At 45.4% G+C, this 21,326-nt stretch overlaps 2 protein-coding genes across 4 annotated transcripts; one reads left to right on the top strand and one right to left on the bottom strand.

Annotated features, from left to right (window-relative positions):
* The first annotated feature begins 9,068 nt into the window (after positions 1–9,068).
* glyctk (glycerate kinase) lies at positions 9,069–15,527 on the top strand. 2 transcript variants are annotated; one of them, XM_017691925.2, is made up of 5 exons: positions 9,069–9,199; positions 12,139–12,552; positions 13,194–13,345; positions 13,504–13,679; positions 14,348–15,527. In XM_017691925.2, exons 2-5 carry the CDS (start codon positions 12,188–12,190, stop codon positions 15,230–15,232), a joined length of 1,578 nt encoding a protein of 525 aa, XP_017547414.1. In that variant the 5' UTR covers positions 9,069–9,199; positions 12,139–12,187; the 3' UTR covers positions 15,233–15,527. The 2 variants fall into 2 exon arrangements, with proteins under 2 accessions (XP_017547414.1, XP_017547416.1); XM_017691927.2 differs by lacking the exon at positions 9,069–9,199 and adding an exon at positions 9,773–10,372.
* A 4-nt stretch (positions 15,528–15,531) lies between these two features.
* On the bottom strand, positions 15,532–20,975 carry tcta (T cell leukemia translocation altered). 2 transcript variants are annotated; one of them, XM_017691930.2, is made up of 3 exons: positions 20,638–20,975; positions 18,659–18,743; positions 15,532–17,349 (listed from the first exon to the last, which is right to left on the bottom strand). In XM_017691930.2, exons 1-2 carry the CDS (start codon positions 20,846–20,848, stop codon positions 18,685–18,687), a joined length of 270 nt encoding a protein of 89 aa, XP_017547419.1. In that variant the 5' UTR covers positions 20,849–20,975; the 3' UTR covers positions 15,532–17,349; positions 18,659–18,684. The 2 variants fall into 2 exon arrangements, with proteins under 2 accessions (XP_017547419.1, XP_017547418.1); XM_017691929.2 differs by having other exon boundaries at positions 18,689–18,743; positions 20,638–20,971.
* Between the last annotated feature and the right edge of the window lie 351 nt (positions 20,976–21,326).

The following is a 21,326-nucleotide window of genomic DNA, read 5'->3' as shown; positions in this document are numbered from 1 at the left end:
CTGAATGACTTTGTTTACACTTTGACAACTGTATTACACAGAAAATGTGAAAAATGTGTGGAATTCTTCTTTAATGCTATACAGCATGTTCCTTTGGTTAAAGCAGGCAGGTTGAATCATGACCTATTAAGGCAGCCTGTTAAAAGCATGAATATATTTAGCATTCTTCGTCTGAGCACAGAGTCATCTGATGTTTATGCAGCTCTCGTCATGAAATCAGTCAGCTCGAGAACAGCACTATCCCGAGGCCACGTCTCCACCTCCCCATCGCTGCACTCTCACAGCTAACAGGAGGAAACGACTCTTAAACAAGCTTCATTTCCCCTATTAGCACCACAGCTACAGCCTCTCTCTCTCTCTCTCTCTCTCTCTCTCTCTCTCTCTCTCTCTCTCTCTCTCTCTCTCTCTCTCTCTGTCTCTCTCTCTCTCTCTCTCTCTCTCTCTCTCGCCCAGGTCACAGGCAATGGCGAGCAGCTCTCTGGGGGGGGTTCATGATGTCATGTTATCAATGGGAAATGTGAAGGTGAAGTGGGCTCCCAGTGCCTTGGCGAGGTTGTGCACTCTACAACAAAAGCCTGCTGGATTAGAAGCGTGTCTGACTCCTGTTCAGCTGAGCGGAGGACAAAATGTCAAGACTGCAGCCTCTGCTGAGTAACATCGCCCATTCAGCAGACCTGCAGTGACACAGGTTCACCTCCAGGAGAAGTCTTTACTGCCCGGCAACTGCATGCTGTTGACTTCACTCCACTCCTCTAACCCTTTGAGTGAGCAAGGTTCACGGATCTGATGTTTAGAAACACGGGGCCCCTGGGAAACGCTTCACTTCTCCCAACTCGTTTTAATAGCTTAGCGAGAAAACATTGTCATGTGAGGAATCATACGGTGGCACTGCAGTTGCCTAGCAGCAGATCACCAGAGGCAACTACCTGAGGAAGATCTGCTGAGGGCACCCCCTGTTGACCACACTGTGGCAGTGTTTATGACATCAGCACTTCTTTATATCCTGAAACATCTTGTTTTCATGGCTCTGGCCAACATTATTCTTTCTTCTTCTTCCTTTCCTTTGATGAGGGAAAATAAACAGGCTCTTCACTTTGTAAGTGTTCAATCCCAGAAGGAAGAAAAGTGTAGATGTTCGCTTTATTTGCTTCTTTATTCGCTTCCCTGCTTCCTTAAGTGTAAAAAAAAAAAACAATCTTAAAGGGGAAGTCCGCAGAGTATGCAAATTTACTTAATCATTTAATGGTTGAGATGTAAACAAAATCATTCGGAGTGGTTCGGTGTGAAAGGCGCCCTTCTAGGGAAACTCGGGTCACTGAGATGGTCACCACTGTAGTACTAGAAAACAGACATCCGAAGCATTTAATGGCTCTAGAAGAAGCCACACCCCATAATGTTATTACACAAACCAGTTATGAATGCGTTGCTTGATACCCGAGACATTGTTTTCTGATAGTTTTGTTACAAAGCTTTAGCCAAAAACGTATTTTTAGTAAAAAATATTACTCCAGGATTAGTTTCCTATCAAAACTGCGTTCTCAACTGGGATTAATGTGCAGGAGCTAACAGCCTGCAGCTACAGCCATTCCACACAGCTGGTGCCGGTGTTGTATCCGATTCAGTCCCCCCTCACATTCACATTCCCTTTGACAAACCGTGTCCTCGGGTGCACATTCATGCTTTCAGCGCTGCTCACCCAATCTGTGATAAACAGCACAGAAAGTATTTATCAGTATGACTGTTTACTGTTCATTAAACTGAATATAATATTTATCATGGAATCTCAGTTATGCTGTTATCCTGAGTGAGTTTATATCGGGGACTGGGTGAAACACACGGCCGTTCAGGCTTTTTTTGAACCTTTTCACTTTCTGTAGTTCTAGTGTTGCTTGGCACTGTTTTTACTGACACCAGGTGACGCAACGCTGCCAACCCAAACAACGCAAAAGGCGTGCAGGGCAGTAAAAAGGGCAGACAGGTATGTGCGGGGTGAAAAAAGTAGTAACGAATATATTTTTTAATTTAGCACTATTTAACCATTATCAGCATGACATATAAAACCTTAAGGCACATGTAAGTTCACCGGTCATGTTGGACAGCAATGGTCATTTTGTAGTGTAGATCTACAGACGTCTGGTTCCTAGTACTACAGTGGTGAACAGTTTTGGTCAATGTCTGTAGAAAGGCGTATTTCACCCCAAACCATTCTAAACCATTTTGTTTATTTGCAAATTTTGCAAAATCGGTGGAGTTCCCCTTTAACAAACGTTTAAGACTCTTTTTATCAAGTTGACTGAGTGGAAAGCCTTAAAGGGCCTGTATCCTGCATTTTTTTGGAATTTTATTCCCTTACCTGGGGTCCAAAAATGATAATTCAGTGGAAACTGGGACCAAGATATTTTTGTATTTGAGGCACTGCTTGTCTGTTTCTCTCCCAATTCGTCCACATTGTTTCCTCTTCTGTATCAGTCTACCTGTCCGTTGTATTTACACGTCTACCGCTTTAAACATTTTAATGATAACGACTCTGGTCTGTCACTCGCCGTGGTTCGCCAGCGGAGGGTCCGCTGCCTTTGAAGGACTTGAAGGAGAGTCTCCGCAGGAGGCCACTAAGAAAAGCAGGAGTATAATTGGCAAAGGGCTAGCCAAAGTAATCAGCCACTCGAGGTAATGAGGAGAGACAGAGGAGCCCTTAAAAACCTGTTTGTTCTCCAATGCTTGAAAGCGCCAGGAACACTGGAAACAGCGTGGTATTGTTTGTGGGGGTTTTTTATGGACAGAAGTGTCACCGGTAATTTGAGGGCAGGTCAATCAGCCTGGAGGAAAGAAACAGGCCTCCAGAAGCTACGGGATCTGAACACGGGTCTTTATAGACTGGGGTGATTGAAGTGCCTTTGGTCTGATTGATTACACTCTTCTGATTTTTGTCCCCGTGTCAAAGCAGATGAGGCTCCTGATCCATGAAAAAGGCCGGATTTTCACCACTTACTACGGAACTATAACATGATTTCTTTCCGAATCAAAGAGGTCTTCCTAATAAACATATTATGCAGGACGTTGTTGCGGAATATCCTGCATAATATGTTTATTTTCATAGATCACAGCCAGAGGCTCTGGAATATTTAAACCACGAAGACAATAAGAGGGGCAGCAGCGTATGGAATAGCATTATGAGCTCGTCCAATTTCTCTGTTTTGCTGTAGGCTAATGGAATAACAGAGCGATGGCTCCACAGAGAGAAAGCCAATGATGAATGCTAACATGAGTATGACGAAGCACTAGCAGTGGCTAATTCTGTTTCCATCCTTTCCAGTTATCATTATTCCCCCATAATGCTTCTAATAAAAGAGAGGAGATCTAATTGAACACAGGGAAGTGATACATCTTAGTCCTCTACGGAGAACGAGAACTTCCTCGTCTCAGAGAGGAGAGAGCCACGTAGCTCTGCTGTCCCGATCCCTGGCCGCTCTACTCTCAGTGTTGCTTAGTGTTTACTGTGTGTTAATATTAGACAATTCATAACTTGTAGATCCACTCATGTTGGCTATGTCATCATGTGTCCTTGTCCTCTAATATAGAGAGCGATTCAAAAAGATTCACCCATTTTCAAAATGATTTATTTCATGTGTAAATCATTACAGAACAATGCAGTAAACTGTAAATGGTTTAAGTGACGGTCTGAACCTCCTCCAGCTGGATGGACGACATCAACACCACAGTCAGACTCATCCCAGACTGGACTGAGCGTGTCGGGCGTCGCTGCTCTCACGGCTCTTTCAGTGGGATTTCGGAGATCATCCAGTGCTGTGGAACCAGCGCCGAACGCTCTGAGCTGCTGGAGCTTCACTGCTGATGAAAATCCCGCTGCTCAGTTCTGACGGATTCACTCTGATTGACGTGGAGAACGCAGAACGGTTCCTGCTTACGGGTCTCAGCTCCTCTCAGACTGAAGGAGCCGGTCAGAAACTCTATGACCCCCTCTTACATTTGGAGTGTGATTGGTTCCTCAGCGCCTCACGGCTGTAAAAATATGGGGCTTTGAAGTTTGATGAATCTTTTTGAATCACCCTGCATGTTGGTAAAACTAGACGAGCTCTGCGTACTAGAATTATTGAACATATGATTGCGGTTCTCTGGTTTTCCATCGATTTGAATCAGTTAAACATTCTCGTGCACATTTACGTTTCCTGGGTATCGAGAAGGTTTTGATGTAAAGAAGAGGGGGAGATTGGGACAAAAGACTGTTACAGAGGGAGGCCTTTTGGATTTGTGAACTTATATCTGTTTCCTAACGGTATGAACAAGGGTCTTAATCTAATGACTGTGTTTGATTAATGCAGGGGTGTCCAGTCATATCCACAAAGGGCCAGTGTGGCTGCAGGTTTTCACTCCAACAAAGCAGGAGACCAACAGTCTGACGGTTGAAACCAACTGATTAAACAAGTGGAATCCGGTATGTTTCAGCTTGTTTTAAGCGAAATCCTGCAGCCATGCGGCCCTTTGGATTAGTATGGACATCCCTGGATTAATGTATTATTTGGTCTTGGTGTTTCTTTATGGATTTGATTTTTGTTTTTGTTTTTGCACCTTGTTGGCGTACTGTCACTTTAAGAAGGCCTTAGTAGAACCTACACAGATGAGGGCAGTTTGTCCTCAAAAGGAAGGAGGTTGAGAGAGTCGCTTCATGAGCACTGATCATAGCATTTCTTGTTTTTCCAATTCAATTATTTATTTGTAATATTATTTTGTCATTTTTAGTTACTTAATCGTTTAATTAACTATTCAATTAGTTGAATGTGGGTTGGGCTTATGCTATTCAAATGACCAGGCTTTAATTCTAAGCTTCAGAAATTCTACGGGTTATGATTTTTGGATTCTATTTTGTTAGACGGGCTTGTTTTCTTTTATTTTTCTGAGCCAAACCAACCTGTGTAGAACAAAATTAGAGCTCTATAATGTCAAGACACTGTTAACACATCCACAAATTCAAAAATCGATCAAATCTTGATCTCAGAATCAGAAATCAGACCAGGCTTGTATGGAAAATGTACAGTGTTGCACTCCTAGTTCATAACATGCAACTCCATCTCCACCATCTGCAGTCTCTCCTCACCTCATCCCACCCACATCTGCATCACCATCAGCGCCCTTCTGATGCTGCGGGCAGAGGAGTCATTGATGGAGAACATCCCCTCCACTTCACACATTTCGCCTTTAATCATAAAGTACAAGCTCTGTGCTCCTCTGGCCATCACTGCCCCATCTGTGACCCAAAAAAAAACAACAAAAAAAGAAGAAAAGGATCATGTACCACAAGGGCAGGAGAAGAGAAAGGACGATGGTGGAGTGAGGCTGTTCAGGGAGGATGAGGAAGGGGACACTGGTACTTTGAAACTGAAACGCCAGCTAGCAAAGTGACCTCCTCCATCTGCTGGCCAAAGCCACCCGCAAATAAAGTACATCAGTGTACATCAGTTATCCATGACTGAACAACAAAGCAGAGAACAGCGAGAGGGACAGCGCTCAGTCTGTGCAGTAGGACTGGGCAGCTGGCCAAACAAACCCAAAACACTTTTTTCTTAAACTCACCTCATCAGAAAATGTGTAATTAGGCTCAATACGCCCACAAGACCCTAACAATCACAAAAATAGGAAGCCTTTAAAAAGGATAAAATCAAATAAAATCAAATCACGTTTATTGTCACATCACATGAACACAGGCGTGAAGGTGAGTGCAGATCTTAGATGCGTACTCCCCTTGTAGTACTTAAATTGTATATGTATATGTGTATATATATATATATATATATATATATATACACGCTGCTGTCAGAAAAAAATTCATATTATATAAAATCTCATTACTTGGAAAAAAGTCTGGTTCCACTGACTCACATTAAAAGTAAAGTAAGCTTTCTCCTTCTCGAGTAAAGTTACCATTTTAGAGATACAAGGTTTTGATATATCCAACAACAGCAATGTACACATATATATATATATGTGTGTGTGTGTTGTCTCCATGGGCTTGGGAGACAGATGGAGACGAGGGTCTATATATATATATATATATCTGTTTGAACACATTGGAATTAGACGTCTGCATTTAATCCATCCGTGCAGTGAAACACCCACAGACATACACACTATTGAACACACACACTAGGGGGCAGTGTGCACACTTGCCCGGAGCGGTGGGCAGCCCAATCCGCAGCACCCAGGGAGCAATTGGGGGTTAGGTGTCTTGCTCAAGGCCACTTCAGTCATGGACTGTCAGCCGAGGGGATCGAACCAGCAACCTTCCAGTCACAGGGCTGGTTCCCTAACCTCCAGCCCACGACTGCCCCCTATAGATATAGATATATATAGATAGATATGGATAGAAGATGTACAATCTATACGTGCAATCTCAATAATTCAGTCTCAATAAAATGTCTTTACATTAACTTCCATTAAAGTAAAGAATGTTTTTGCCTTCTCCTGTAAACTTACCATTCAGGAGATACTTGCTTTTCTTTAGACAGCGACGACTGGCACAGTCAGTGAGAAGGTATAATTTAATGTTTGTACATCATGAATCTAGACCACATTGTCAGGCTCCAGTCCTCATGAGCCAAAACACTGCAGACATCAGCACGTTGCCTTATTACACACCTGATTCAGCTCATCAGACAATTAGTAAGGCTGAACTGAGTTCAGAACATTAGATGAGGGTAAACGCAAGTATCCACAGCACTTAGGTCTGGAAGGTCCCCGGTTTCACATGCTTGCTCCAGACCCTAGCAAAGTTCTCCGCTGTCAGGCAGTACACACCACATCCTTCAGGTGTCCTTGCTTTCCACTGCCCCAAAGCCACATTTTAGCATCCTTGAAATTGAAGAAAATACTGATGCTTGAATCTGAACCAACCAGCCGTGAAAAGTGGACCAGAAGACAAGATTGTGCTTCAGAGTGCTGAACGGCATCATGAGGATTACAGCCTCATTAACATGTTTACACTGTTCAGCAGGAAAACGTCTGCACAGTGTCGCAGAACTCTAACGCTCTGTGGAAGTGCTGAGGATTATAAAGCACGAACAGAGCTAGAGCGTGATCCACTCTCTGTTCTCTCCATGGGCTTGGGAGACAGATGGAGCCGAGGGTCTGTGTTCACCCACCATAACAGAAAAGATGATGTCATTTACAGGGTGGCACAGTCACCTGCACTGCTGCTGATTCCGGAGAGATCTCTGTATCCACGAGCCTTTCGGTTTTCTTAATGCAAATTTTTGAAGCTCACACCTGAGGATATGCTTGCAGCTGCAAAGTGACCATATCAGCACTTTCATTTTTTATTTTATTATTATTATTTTTTGGGGAAATTGTTACCAAACATTGTTTTTCATACTTGTTGTTTATTCATGTCTTATTCATGGCTTAATTCACCAACTTGAATTCGACTGAACTGGTTGGGGATCATCTCCACATTTTCCTCTCTATTTTTCCTCTAATTACTTATTTTTGCCATCATAACACATTTTCTTCATTAATCTGTTCATTTACATTTGGCAACTTCCAAACCTGGCACTTCCTACACTTTGTGTATATACTGATATATAACTGAAATGGCGTTTCTTAAAATCTCTGCATAAATGGTTCAACATCAACAAAGTCCTTGAGATGCTCCGTTCTGGAGACTCTTACAGAGACAGAATGTTTACAGTGGTGGTGATAGAAATCACGTCTGGGACTGTTTTATGGTAGTTTTGAGACGCTTTTGGCTTGATATGTATTTTGAAATCTGTTCGTGGTGGAGACGTGCATGTAGGGTGTTATAGATATAATAGAAGTGAATAGAATCTAATTTTTTTTCTAGATTTTCTATAACATATAAAACTCAGAAGGCACGTATGGACTGACTGGTGGTAAATAAAATGGGTATATTTGTATTGCAGACAGTGTGTGATGCGAATGTGTCTGTCTGTCTGTCTGCCCTGCGATGGACTGGCGACCTGTCCAGAGTGTATCCTGCCTTCCGCCCGATGACCACTGGGATAGGCCCCAGCACCCCCTGCAACCCAGAAGGAGAAGCAGCTTAGAAGATGTGTGTGTATTGTAGACAATGTGACCTCTGGTTCCAATCACCACCACTGTAAAGTCGTCCAAGTCAGAATGTGTCTCTACAATTAACCATTTCACGGCAGACCACGCTGAATGATTTCGTTTACATCTTAATTACTGAAATATCGGTGGAATTGACTTTTAATGGAGCTGAGGTGAATGAATCCATTGTGCAACTATCCCTGAAGGTCACCTGAGTCTAGCCCTGGCCCATTTGGCACACCTGTGGTCATTTGCATGTGTCCACAAGGACGGCAAAGCCATCTCATTTCTCATCTCAGTGTTCAAAGGGGCGCTCAGGAGCCCCCTCCCTCTGCGCCTTTAGTGCAGCCTTTTGCTAGAACCACATTCATTCCACGCAGATTCAGTACCCAAAATCCCTTTAGATACAGACAAGGACCAATCAGAGTGGAGGGGTTTGTTTACATGTGTCTGACCAACTTAGTAAATAAGGAATTTTACTTTTGCCAAGAAAAGTTTCATATTTTAATTTTTATACGTGATTTTAAAACATCAGTCACCCTGGACACTTAACACTGAGCGAAAACGGTACGTCCCAAATGCACTCTTTTAAAATCAGTACCTCTAAGGTCCAGGAGCTGTTGACATTACCAAAGTGTGTACTCTGAAGAAGACCGCAAGACTCGGGGAGCCTTTTGGGATGGGCCCACTGAAAGGTCCCCTCTACGGCTAATTTAATTTAACCTACAAATTCTCTGGCCTGCCTCCACTGCGAGGTTGCCCAAACTTACACGGAATGTTACATAACAGTGCCGCCTGCTGGTCGGTATGTGTTACTGCATGTACAAGAGCAATTACTGGTTATTTTGAATTTCTCTCCAAAATTTGTCTGGATTAAGCACGTGAATTATCTCATAATTATTTCTTCTATCTGTTTAATGGTAGTCGATTAAAACCAATCGTTCCGGACGCCCTGACAAGCCCACCTGCTTTTCCAACATGAGGACTTTTATTTTGATATTCAACAAAATGTAGGAGGAAGTATCGTTTGTTCATATAGTTTGCTCTGTAATGCGAGGTGTTTACTAGTTGTTTGTTTGTTTGTTTGAAAAGCACACGGACAAATTACCACATCGAGCAGGTGAGTTGAGTATTTTCATCACTACGTATGTCTACGCAGCACGTAGTAAACAGAACTCGGCTCTTTGTTGCAATTTTTCCGTTCCACCTTAAATGGCACAGCTGTTACATTCTGGGCGCTCAGTCGACAGAATGAAACTGCTGCATCACTTAAGGTGGAACGGGATAATTGCAACAAGGGGCGTCGTGTAAACTCGCGAGCGCCACTGCCCACCGCGCCCCTCTGGATCCTGCTCCGCGTCTCTCAGCCCGGCTCCCCGATTCCGCCTCCTTAACCAGCGCTGGGGACAAAATCTCGCTCTGCCATTTCTTGCATTTCCAAAGATACGCAGATAAAAGTCGGTGTCTAATTCGCATTTTTCCGTTCCACCTTAAATGGTGTCACAGTTACAGTTAAAGGGCAACTCCAGCAGTTTTTCAGAACGTCTCCATAATTAAACGGTTCAGATGTAAAGACAGTCACTCAAAGTGGTTTGGTGTTGATGCTTCGATCTAGAGAAACATACCGAGTCAAAAGTGTTCACAGTGGTGGTGATGGGAACCAGACGTCCACCTCCTGAAGCTCTCTCACAGAAAGTTAATGACATGGTTATAAATACGCCCGGGACTTAACTTCATGATAGTTTTAAGATAAACTTTCAGCATCAAGCTTGTTACATTCATTCATGGTGGAGGGATAAATTCAGGGTGTTATAAGACAAAAAAAGTCCTTTTTTCAGATCTTTGCTGTTTTTATCATCATTAACATTCCATTAAAAAATCCCTCATCTGTACAATGAACCGTGTCACATCAATCCACTTTGAATAACTGTCAACCACTGAATCGTGGGGCAATTGTGAAAAATGGGTGGCATATCACTTTAAAGCATTTAAGGTGGAATGGAAAATTCAGTTAGAGAACTGGCGAGTAAGCTGCCAACTTCAGCCTCGTTCCAAAGTTAAACTCTGGAGTTCGGCGACTGGTGCTTGTTGATGAATCCGTGAAACTTCCCCCTAAATACTGACTGGACTGTCCTCCTGCCCTATGGACAGTTCTAGTCAATCATTATTCACATAGCACACAGGTTTGGTGGAATGGGGTTCAGATAGAGTCATAGAGGCTGACTTGTTTGGGTGCTGCCATTTTTAGTCTACTCATAAAAGGGCTGTGCGTTCCCCAAACTGTGCTGTGCTGGTAAGTACACCCATGACTCCTGAGTCAGGATCTCGGTTTCTGCCGTCTTGTCTTCATTTCTAGCTCAGACTCGTGACACTTGTTTTATTCATCCATTTCAGTTTGAGGATATGCCAGTAATATGACTCGACGCAGGGCTGCAGTTGGGAAACTTGCCCAGCTTAAAGGAGAATTCCACCTATTTCTCCTAAATGTCTGCATAATTCATGTAAAAGTGCACATAAAATTAATTCAAACTGAATTCATGTGAAAGTCACAATGTCAGAATTAGTCACGTTGTTCACACTGACGGTGGTAGGAACCAAACAGCCAAAGCATTTTTATGGCTCCAAAAGCTGCCTCGTGGAAATGTATTGCATGGCTCTGCCTTATGACTGAGACTTTGATTTATGATGGCGTTGATTATGGTATAGAGGTACATGCAGGCCATAGTAAAGCAAAGTAGAAAGTAGCTCCCAAAGAAAGCTTATTTCTCAGATTTAGCACTATTGTACCTAAAGCAGTCAAGTCAAATGCACCAATCAGGCATAACATCATGACCACCTCCTCGTTTCTATGCTCACTGTCCACTTTATCAGCTCCACTGACCGTATAGCTGCACTCTGTAGTTCTACAGTTACAGACTGTAGTCCATCTGTTTCTCTGATACTCTGTTACCCTGTTCTTCAGTGGTCAGGACCCCCATGGACCCTCACAGAGCAGGTACTGTTTGGGTGGTGGGTCATTCTCAGCGCTGCAGTGACACTGACGTGGTGGTGGTGGTGTGTTTTGCGCTGGTCTGAGTGGATCATTTGGGTCATTCCACAGAAACGTCCACAGGTGTCACAGGTGTTATTGATCCTCAACGGTGTTACGCATGAGAAAGGAAACACCAGAGACGTTTTTAATGATCAATGTATTTTATAAAACGACTGTTACAGAACATCAAACCCACGTTGTCCACTAAAATATGGAATTTAATCCATTTGTATTGTTTTTTTTTTAAAACAATGACCTCAGAATAAAGTCGGTCGCACCAGTGACGTCAGCTAGAAGCTTCATATGAGATCATGAGCTGAATGAGAAGATCTCTGAGAACTGAGAGACGCAGTGGACTCACCATGAGCTTTTCTTCATAGATCCTCAGAAAACAGGTCAAAGGAGGTCGAGTGATGTAATTAGCGTTATTTTTATTTCAAAATAAGAGTTTTTTTGTTACGCGGTAGCACCAGTGACACGACTCCTGGGGACAAATTTCAATAAACATTTCTGCAAGATACATACAAGATTTATTTGACATTAATTATTAATGTCAATTAAATTAATTATTAATTATTAATGTCAATTAAAATAATGTTATCAATAATTAATATTTTTCATTGTCATGTACAGGTTATTGCAGTTAAAATAGCAGAAAAATGTTTTTTTACATCAAAATATGGCCTCAGCCTTTACATAGGACTGACAACCAGCACTTCTGTGGTGCTTGAAATTCTATTTAATTGATTTAAAACCCAATATTGCTAAATTGATGGTTCAAGAAGGTGTAATTGTTAAAATAAATGTATTTTTTTTCTTAAAATATAAATAAATTGTAACCCTAACATGTTTTTCAAGTGTAATATATCTGTAAACTAGGGACACAAAAATGGACGTTTCTGTAGAATGACCCATTTATATTGTCATGAATAAAAGCTGTTGTAGTTGAATATAAAGCACCACCTTCGGATCTTCTAAGTATTGCGTATTGCCACAGTTTATCCTGAATTATGCCTTTATGACTTTAGGTATTAGGTGGCTGCTTTGCCCTGCCAGTGTGGACGCTCCGATTGGTCTATGGCTCGAGTCCTAACTCTCTCTCGCTCTGTGCACCACTGGCACCCCCTGCGGATGGTAACAAGCCAGGCCTGGGTCAGAAGCATGTCATCACTAGAGGAGCGAGCTCGAGCTGTGTTCGCAGCTGCAGTGGAAGGAGTGCAGCCAGACAGCGTGGTCCGACGGGGTCTGCAGCGAAATGGGAATGAGCTGGTTGTGGGGGAACGCACCTTTAACCTCAGCAATAACCTCCACCTGGTGGGCTTTGGCAAAGCAGTGCTGGGGATGGCTGCTGAGGCAGAGAGAATTGTGGGGGACCACCTGGTTCGAGGGGTGATTAGCGTACCTCACGGTATCCAGGAAACACTGCAGCGTCATGGGAAGATGTAAGCATTGGTTGCGTGGTCCACAGTGCTTCCATAATGGAGAATAGCATTTGACTGTAGGTTGTGGACCCGCTGCAAAAATACGATTCACTGCAGAATTTCAGAACTTCCATGGATTTTCCAACATTTCTGCGTCCCACTCTACACGTAGACATGAACACAGTAATTCAGTGTGGGTTTGATGCAAAACGCTATTCCAATTGAACCTACCAAGTTAAGGATTGTTCTCAGTGGTGGTGATAGGAACCAGATGTCTAAGGGCTTTGACTCTAAACGTTCCGTCACAGAAAGACATCATGTGAATTTTTAAAATAAAAATGCTGTCTGATGCCTGGAACATTGTTTTAGAATAGTTTTGGCCTTAAATCGAAAGATAGACGCAGAAAAACATCCAAAGACATTTTCCAAATTGTCATTGCGATTCCTGATTCTAATCCACCACAACTGTACAGAAATCTAAATTGGTGAGGCTCTTTAATGCACCATTTAACATCAAACCACTCTGAATGCCTTTGTCAACATTTTAATTATGGAGAAATTTTGAAAAATTGGTAGAACTCCCCTTTAAATAGGACAGAGAGGTATTGAGATTAGATTTGATGTCCTGGTTCTGACAGTCTGTTCTTGGGATAACTGTTCAGGAACATGCTGCTTGGAAGCCCCAGCAGAATTAAAGTGATGGAGGGCGCCAAGCACAACCTGCCTGACCCAGACGCCCAGAGGTCAGCGGAGAGCATCCGGGAGCTGGTCAGCACTCTTACTGAGAAAGATCTGCTGCTCGTCCTCATTTCAGGTATTACATCAATGCTTACATCCAAGCTGTGGCCCTCAGTACACAAAGGACAGTGACTGTGTTTAAGGTGTCGCTGAATCTTCGGTTCACTTTGCAAAGTTTTCAGACGTTAGAATTACTAGACATTTAGTTTATAATGCATGTATGTCTGTGTGTAGGTGGCGGGTCCGCGCTTTTACCTGCTCCGATCCCACCGATAACCTTGCAGGAAAAACAGGATGTGACGCGCCGTCTGGCGGCGGCAGGAGCCACGATTCAGGAGTTAAACACGGTGCGGCGATCGCTGTCCCTGCTGAAAGGTGGAGGCCTGGCACACTGTGCTTATCCTGCTCAGGTAACACCACGCACCATGCAGAAATGTTGGCATAATCAAATCAGTGAGATGTAAATAAAGCCGTTCAGGGTTTGATGTGAAATATTCCATTCTAGAAAAACGTCCCAGGACAAAATATTTACAGCAGTGGTGAGAGGAACCAGACGTCCAAAGCTCCCTCCTACAAGTTATTACGCAATTTTTTTTTTCGTCACAAGAGAGGGGTTTCATTCGTTCCCTCGCAAATGTTTTGCAAGTCTGCATTCACTTAAAAAAGCTGTGCTTTGCTTAAGCTCAGACATGGAGCAACTCATCGAATTTTATGTTGACCTTGGATTGAAATATAAAGACGTGTCCTTCTCAAAATCACACGATTCTGCTGTTAGTGAGCGCAGCCCGAAACTGAGATTGTGCTCGTACAGTAAAAGCTACGTTTACAGACGCTGCAGAGAACAACTGCTGAATAAACTCTGCACAGACTGGCGAAACTGGGAAAACAGCTTTTAACATTAGCTATGCTCCAAACAAAGCTCTAATGTAGGCAGTGTTGTTGGGCACCTCTGATGAGCATATATTTTGCGAGGGAACGCAATGTCATTAACTTTTTTTTTTTTAACCCTCCGTACTTTCAGGCTTGATCTTTCTCCAAAACTTTACTCTTTTAACTCTTTCTTCATTCTTTCTCTGAGGTGGTGGCCCTCATTCTGTCTGATGTCATTGGAGATCCACCAGACCTCATAGCCAGTGGTCCGACAGTGTGGAGCAAGGTGCAGCCAGAGGAAGTCTGGGCCATCTTGGAGCGCTATGACCTCTCCGCCTCGCTCCCCTCATCTGTGAAAGAGGTCCTAAATAAGACTAGGCCTCAGTCTAAAGGGGAGCAGCCACAGGATCCCAACGATCACGTTCTGAACACTGTGATTGGATCAAACACTATCGCTTTAGAGTGCGCTGGCCGTAAGGCACGAGAGTTAGGCCTTCGTCCAGTGGTCTTGTCTCCTGGGGTATGCGGCGACGTTCGCGCTGTGGCCCGCCTGTATGGGCTGTTGTCTCGATTTGCTTGTTCTCCAGGGAAGAAACCTCCTCCAGAGCTGGAATCCCAGATTCTCCAGTTGGGGCCGAAGGTGGGGGTGCAAAGCTGGGACCTGTTTCGCACAATGAAACAGCTGGGAGATGGACGAGAGGAAGGCTGGTGTGCCACCTGCCTGCTGGCAGGAGGTGAGCCCACTGTGCAACTAACGGGAAAGGGCAGAGGGGGGAGGAACCAAGAGCTGGCCCTACGGGTAGGGCTGGAACTCAGTGGGGCAGGAAAGAAGATTCCTGCTGTGTTCCTCAGTGGTGGAACCGACGGCCAGGACGGCCCTACTGAGGCAGCTGGAGCAGTCAGCGATGGAGAGATGGAGATAGAGGCTAAGAGTCAGGGACTAGACGTCGATAGCTTTCTCAGCAATAATGATTCATTCACATGTTTCTCACGCCTTTCTGAGGGGCGGAGGTTGCTTCTGCCAGGACTCACTGGTACCAACGTAATGGATGTTCACGTCATGTTGCTTCCACCTCCATCACCATCAGAGTAGTAGGTCGAAAAGACATTTTCAGTTCTCTTGATGAGAATCGATCTTTTCAACACTACAGGGAACAGGAAATGAAGTGTGTTCTATTGAGATTGCTTCATTAAGCAGATTATTTTTAATTCCTTGATTCAAATATAGGCTTTAGGTTGGTCTTTAATTGTGAGAAGTATGAGTGTTTTTTTTAACTACACATTAGGAAGATAAGATTTTCAGCATGCGATTTTATACTTAAAACACACTCACAGTACAAGCTCTCTCTGAAATGTAATAATAAAACCCAATAATAATAACAACAGGACTCATTTGTATGAGTGACCTTTAATGTTTTCACAGAAGAATTGCTGTCAATCACACTGGAGAGTACTTGGTAAAGGTATGATATCCACACACCCTGTTCTGTCACACCAGAAGAAAAAAAAAAAGTCATGATGACTGAACTACGATTAACTGAGTTCTATGAACACACCAACATAGTAACTTGCCTGCTGATTAATGTCCAGAACTTATGGACATTTGAGCAGCTAATGTTAAGCATGACTTTAGGGATGGTTTCTCACTCCTGACAACACACAGTTACTGCTGGGGTGAGATCTGCCAGTGAACTTAAAGAACAGATCAAATGAAGTACCTGTATCGCATTCTTGTGTTTATCTGACGCCTTTTGAGATTCATTGGAGCTGAAGTCAGCAAATTAGGTATATCGCTGTTGTCGGAAGACATTTGACATAATTTGAAAATTCCCATGGTTATATATTGTGTGTAAACTTCATGATGAACGGACCAACAGAAATGACTCGAGATTAGTTGGGGAAAAAGTCATTTACATTAAAAGTAAAGTAGGATTTTTGCTTCTGCTGTGAAGTCGTCGTTTTGCAGATGGTTCTCTTCCAACAACAGTGATCTATGATTAGGTGTGTGACAGCTTGGAGGCATGCTGACTTGGCTCATAACTAATTACTGTGGAAGTAGACGAGCGATGATGGATGGGTTCACTTACAAACTTCGTAATGGTCTCGTGGCCAAACGCGATCTCATAGCGGTAACGTCTGAGGACAACCATGAGAAATTTTGTTGATGGGAACACAGACTTATTTGGGTGAGACCAAACTTAATCTCCCACCTTGTGAAAGTACAGCCCACAGTAGGGGGCATCGTTGTGCGTGAGGCAGGGGACTGATAACCCCTTTAAGCTGACAATAGAGACCTGAGGCCCTTTCACACCAGCAGGAAATTCTGGTCATTGTGTTTTCCCCCCTCTGATATTCCTTAACGTGCATTTTCTTGTTTTCAGTTTGTTCATCCACTTATTACTACATTATTACTACATTATTACAATCCACTATTAATTCTTACAGGTCTGACTGCACAGTTTGCTGCTGTTGCCCTGGAAGAGATGAGCAGGGGCGAGGTGATTGACCCAATATTAACCCAATACCCAATGGGAACTGTGTAACAGGCGTGTGCTATGTGGTTTACCTTGTATACCATCTTTGCACAAGTTGAGCGCTGCCCCCAGACACACCATCGTCACAAGATCACATTTGTCCCTGCAAGACTAAATCCCAAGCTGCTTAATATGGGCTAAACAATTACATATAAACATCCTGCAAATGTTATTGGCTGCTCAGTGGCAAACAAGCTGTTTTCCAGCAGATTTACTTGGCTTAGTCCAGTAGTGAGAGTCTGCGGCAGTGTGGTTTCCACTGGTATTCTCTATTAGTCTGTAATTGACAGGATGGGAGTGGTTACGTGACGGTCAAGCCATATCAGGAGTCATACAACACACTAATTACAAATTACAAAGAGTCAGTCCAAGTATGACCAGGCAAGAAGAGCCAGCACTGTTTGCTGGGTCAAAAAGGAGGATACTTGATTCCTTTTCACCAAACCACTCAAATTTTGTTCAGACATCACTTTTTCTCCTACATCTTCACATGTTCAGGAAGGTCGTAGTGGCACACTTCTCTTCAGGAATGTGGTTACTATCATGTCTCCAGGTAGAATAAGGTCACCATGGTCCACCCTGAGCCCACTCGTCTCAAAACCGGTCCAAGATTTGAATCCAACTGGTGCCCAATCACTCGCGGTGAGTTTTCAGGGCGTCCCCCACTGCACTCTCCCTGAGCCAAAAGCAGACATGAGTGTTTGAATAGAATTAACAACCATTGGTCAGTGTGCTTAGCACACTGTGGAATTAGACCGCTGCGTTTAACCCATGCAGTGAAACACCCACACACATACACACTAGTGAACACACACACTAGGGGGCAGTGAGCACACTTGCCCAGAGCAGTGGGCAGCCCCATCCATAGTGCCCGGGGAGCAGTTGGGGGTTAGGTGTCTTGCTCAAGGGCACCTCAGTCATGGACCATCAGCCAAGGGGATCGAACCAGCAACCTTCCGGTCACAGGGCTGGTTCCCTGACCTCCAGCCCACGACTGCCCCCAGGCCATACTGTGCGTATGCAAGGTGTAGTTAATGTCGTTAGAGGTAAGAATGCTCTTTTTTTTTCCCCCAAATGGACAAAATATGATGAGAAGTGTCCAACAAATGGGGAAATACAGTTTTGTGCTTATGCCACAAAAATCAACTATGCAGATGAGCCTCTAGAACATGGCTGCTCAAACTTTCTGCCTTGGTGAGCCAAAGTGCAGTGTTTGCGGTGGGCAGAGGGTCAAAAAGACTAAGCAATGTGCAAATAAAGAAGGTAAGTGGGTTTAAATGAAGCTCAAATGTGTCCTATAACATGTTGTGATTAAAATGCTTTAAAAATAAATTCTTATTTTGTAAATAGTAATTTATTATAGTATAAAAGCATGTGGGGATCAGGCAACTTAAGTAGGTAGCTAATTATGTAACTGTTTTAATTAATTAATTTATTTAACCAATACTGCAATTTAAACATGATTACTTTCTATGAATTCATGCCCTGACGGGGGTTGGGAGACCAGAGAACCCGGAGGAACCCCACGCAGACACGGGGAGAACATGCAAACTCCGCATGGGACCCTGGTCGCCCGGCCGGGGAATCGAACCCAGGCCCTCCTCGCTGTGAGGCGACAGCGCTGCCCTGAATATTGTGCAATATAATTAAAATTGCAGCTCTGTTGATTTGCAAGACACACACTCATATTTCCTGCGTGAGGAGAACCCCTCAAGCATGACACGCTGAATGAAAGTGGCTGCTCTGCGATATCAACGCGAGCATGCAGCACACGGAAATGTTTACACGTCATCTTTTGCATGACACTAACGTCAGCCAGCAAAATCGAACAACAATGTTGATTTCACATAAAGTCAGTGGGTTTTTCACAGCTGTACGCTCCTAAATCCAGAATCCAGAAGATTTGTTCACATAGAGCATCGAAGCTTAAGGAGCTATATGCCTGGAGCAAGGAGCAAATACAGTTAATCTGAGAAAACCTGTACCTGGAAGCAAACAGATGCCAGGACACCTACCATCCTCTCAAGTGAGGCGCTGTGTCAGGTGTGCCACCATTCTGTCCTCCGGTTCCTGGTGAAAGAAACAAGGACACACAAGTGTCACTGATGCGAAGTACCGGCAGGAAGTTCCCCAAAAGTCCTAGAAATCATGCACTCTCTCATGTCCTCCGCAACAGGGGTGGGTAATATGATATAATATTATTATTATTATTAATTATTATTATTACTGTGATAAACTGTCACAATGTGCTTTTCTGAGTATACTGTCAATATCATCACTACATAAACACCACACTGCATGACTTATTACAAAGAGGGGATAATGAGTTCTTTTTAATTGGAGTTATTGCAGCGCAGCATGGAAAACATATCCTCTAGCTCCGCCCGCAGCAGGGACCCTCACCCTGCCGGTTATATCCTCTAGCTCAGCCCGCTGCGGAGACCCTCGCCCTGCCGGTTATATCCTCTAGCTCAGCCCGCTGCGGAGACCCTCACCCTGCCGGTTATATCCTCTAGCTCAGCGCGCTGCGGGGACACTCGCCCTGCCGGTTATATCCTCTAGCTCAGCCCGCTGCGGGGACCCTCACCCTGCCGGTTATATCCTCTAGCTCAGCCCGCTGCGGGGACCCTCACCCTGCCGGTTATATCCTCTAGCTCCGCCCGCTGCGGAGACCCTCGCCCTGCCGGTTATATCCTCTAGCTCAGCGCGCTGCGGGGACCCTCACCCTGCCGGTTATATCCTCTAGCTCAGCCCGCTGCGGAGACCCTCGCCCTGCCGGTTATATCCTCTAGCTCGCCCGCTGCGGGGACCCTCGCCCTGCCGGTTATATCCTATAGTTCCGCCCGCTGCGGGGACCCTCACCCTGCCTTTTATATCCTCTAGCTCCGCCCGCTGCGGGGACCCTCGCCCTGCCGGTTATATCCTCTAGCTCCGCCCGCTGCGGGGACACTCACCCTGCCGGTTATATCCTCTAGCTCAGCCCGCTGCGGAGACCCTCGCCCTGCCGGTTATATCCTCTAGCTCAGCCCGCTGCGGGGACCCTCGCCCTGCCGTTTATATCCTCTAGCTCAGCCCGCTGCGGGGACCCTCACCCTGCCGGTTATATCCTCTAGCTCAGCCCGCTGCGGGGACCCTCACCCTGCCGGTTATATCCTCTAGCTCAGCCCGCTGCGGAGACCCTCGCCCTGCCGGTTATATCCTCTAGCTCAGCCCGCTGCGGAGACCCTCGCCCTGCCGGTTATATCCTCTAGCTCCGCCCGCTGCGGAGACCCTCGCCCTGGCGGTTATATCCTCTAGCTCAGCCCGCTGCAGGGATCCTCGCCCTGCCGGTTATATCCTCTAGCTCAGCCCGCTGCGGAGACCCTCGCCCTGCCGGTTATATCCTCTAGCTCAGCCCGCTGCAGGGACCCTCACCCTGCCGGTTATATCCTCTAGCTCAGCCCGCTGCGGAGACCCTCACCCTGCCGGTTATATCCTCTAGCTCAGCCCGCTGCGGAGACCCTCGCCCTGCCGGTTATATCCTCTAGCTCAGCGCGCTGCGGGGACCCTCGCCCTGCCGGTTATATCCTCTAGCTCAGCGCGCTGCGGGGACCCTCGCCCTGCCGGTTATATCCTCTAGCTCAGCCCGCTGCGGAGACCCTCGCCCTGCCGGTTATATCCTCTAGCTCAGCCCGCTGCGGAGACCCTCACCCTGCCGGTTATATCCTCTAGCTCAGCGCGCTGCGGGGACACTCGCCCTGCCGGTTATATCCTCTAGCTCAGCCCGCTGCGGGGACCCTCACCCTGCCGGTTTATCCTCTAGCTCAGCCCGCTGCGGGGACCCTCACCCTGCCGGTTATATCCTCTAGCTCCGCCCGCTGCAGGGACCCTCGCCCTGCCGGTTATATCCTCTAGCTCGCCCGCTGCGGGGACCCTCGCCCTGCCGGTTATATCCTGTAGCTCAGCGCGCTGCGGAGACACTCACCCTGCCGGTAGTACATGTCGTTGACCGTGTTCCCGTAGACTTTCCAAGCGAAATGTATGGCGATCAGGCTGAGGACCAGCCAGCTGAGCAGGATCTTGAACACGGCCACCCGCATGTCGTTGGCCAGCCAGTCGTCCACAAACTCGGACAGGAACGCCACCAGGCTGTCAGCGATCCGGGAGAGGAGCTGGAAGTCCCACTGTTCCTCCATGAGAGCCGGGTATCCCCGCTATTCCCGCTCCGACATGCAGCTGCACTAAAAGCCCAGTGGGCCGGAATTCCTCCCGCCCTGCTCTGAAGCGAGCGTAAACAAAGTCCTTCCCTCCTTCGAGGATCCAGAAACCGGAGCGACGCCGGCGCTGCTCTGCCCTCTACCGCCCGCCTGCAGTAGTCTCTGGCTCTGCTCTCGAAGGGAAACGCCACCGAATTTCAAAATTTTATTTTTGCATCACTCAATCGTTGTCGGGTGAAAACGGAGTCATTCAGAGCGGTTAACCCTCCTAGTCCTATTATCTGTGGGGTCGGTTTGACCCCTTTCAGTGTTTAACCTCATTGTTTAAATGATTAACTTAACCTTTGTGATTCATATTTAGTGTCTTTTTTTCTTATTTATAACCTCGTAAACTCCTCGGGACCACCGGTGGGTCCAAACCACTCTTCATCATGTTCTCCATAACGTTCATACTCCA

Source organism: Pygocentrus nattereri, chromosome 26 (assembly GCF_015220715.1).
Source record: "Pygocentrus nattereri isolate fPygNat1 chromosome 26, fPygNat1.pri, whole genome shotgun sequence".
In the NCBI taxonomy this organism is placed as follows: domain Eukaryota; kingdom Metazoa; phylum Chordata; class Actinopteri; order Characiformes; family Serrasalmidae; genus Pygocentrus; species Pygocentrus nattereri.
Note: the sequence above shows the minus strand (reverse complement) of the source record. Positions and strands in the feature narration are given on the sequence as shown.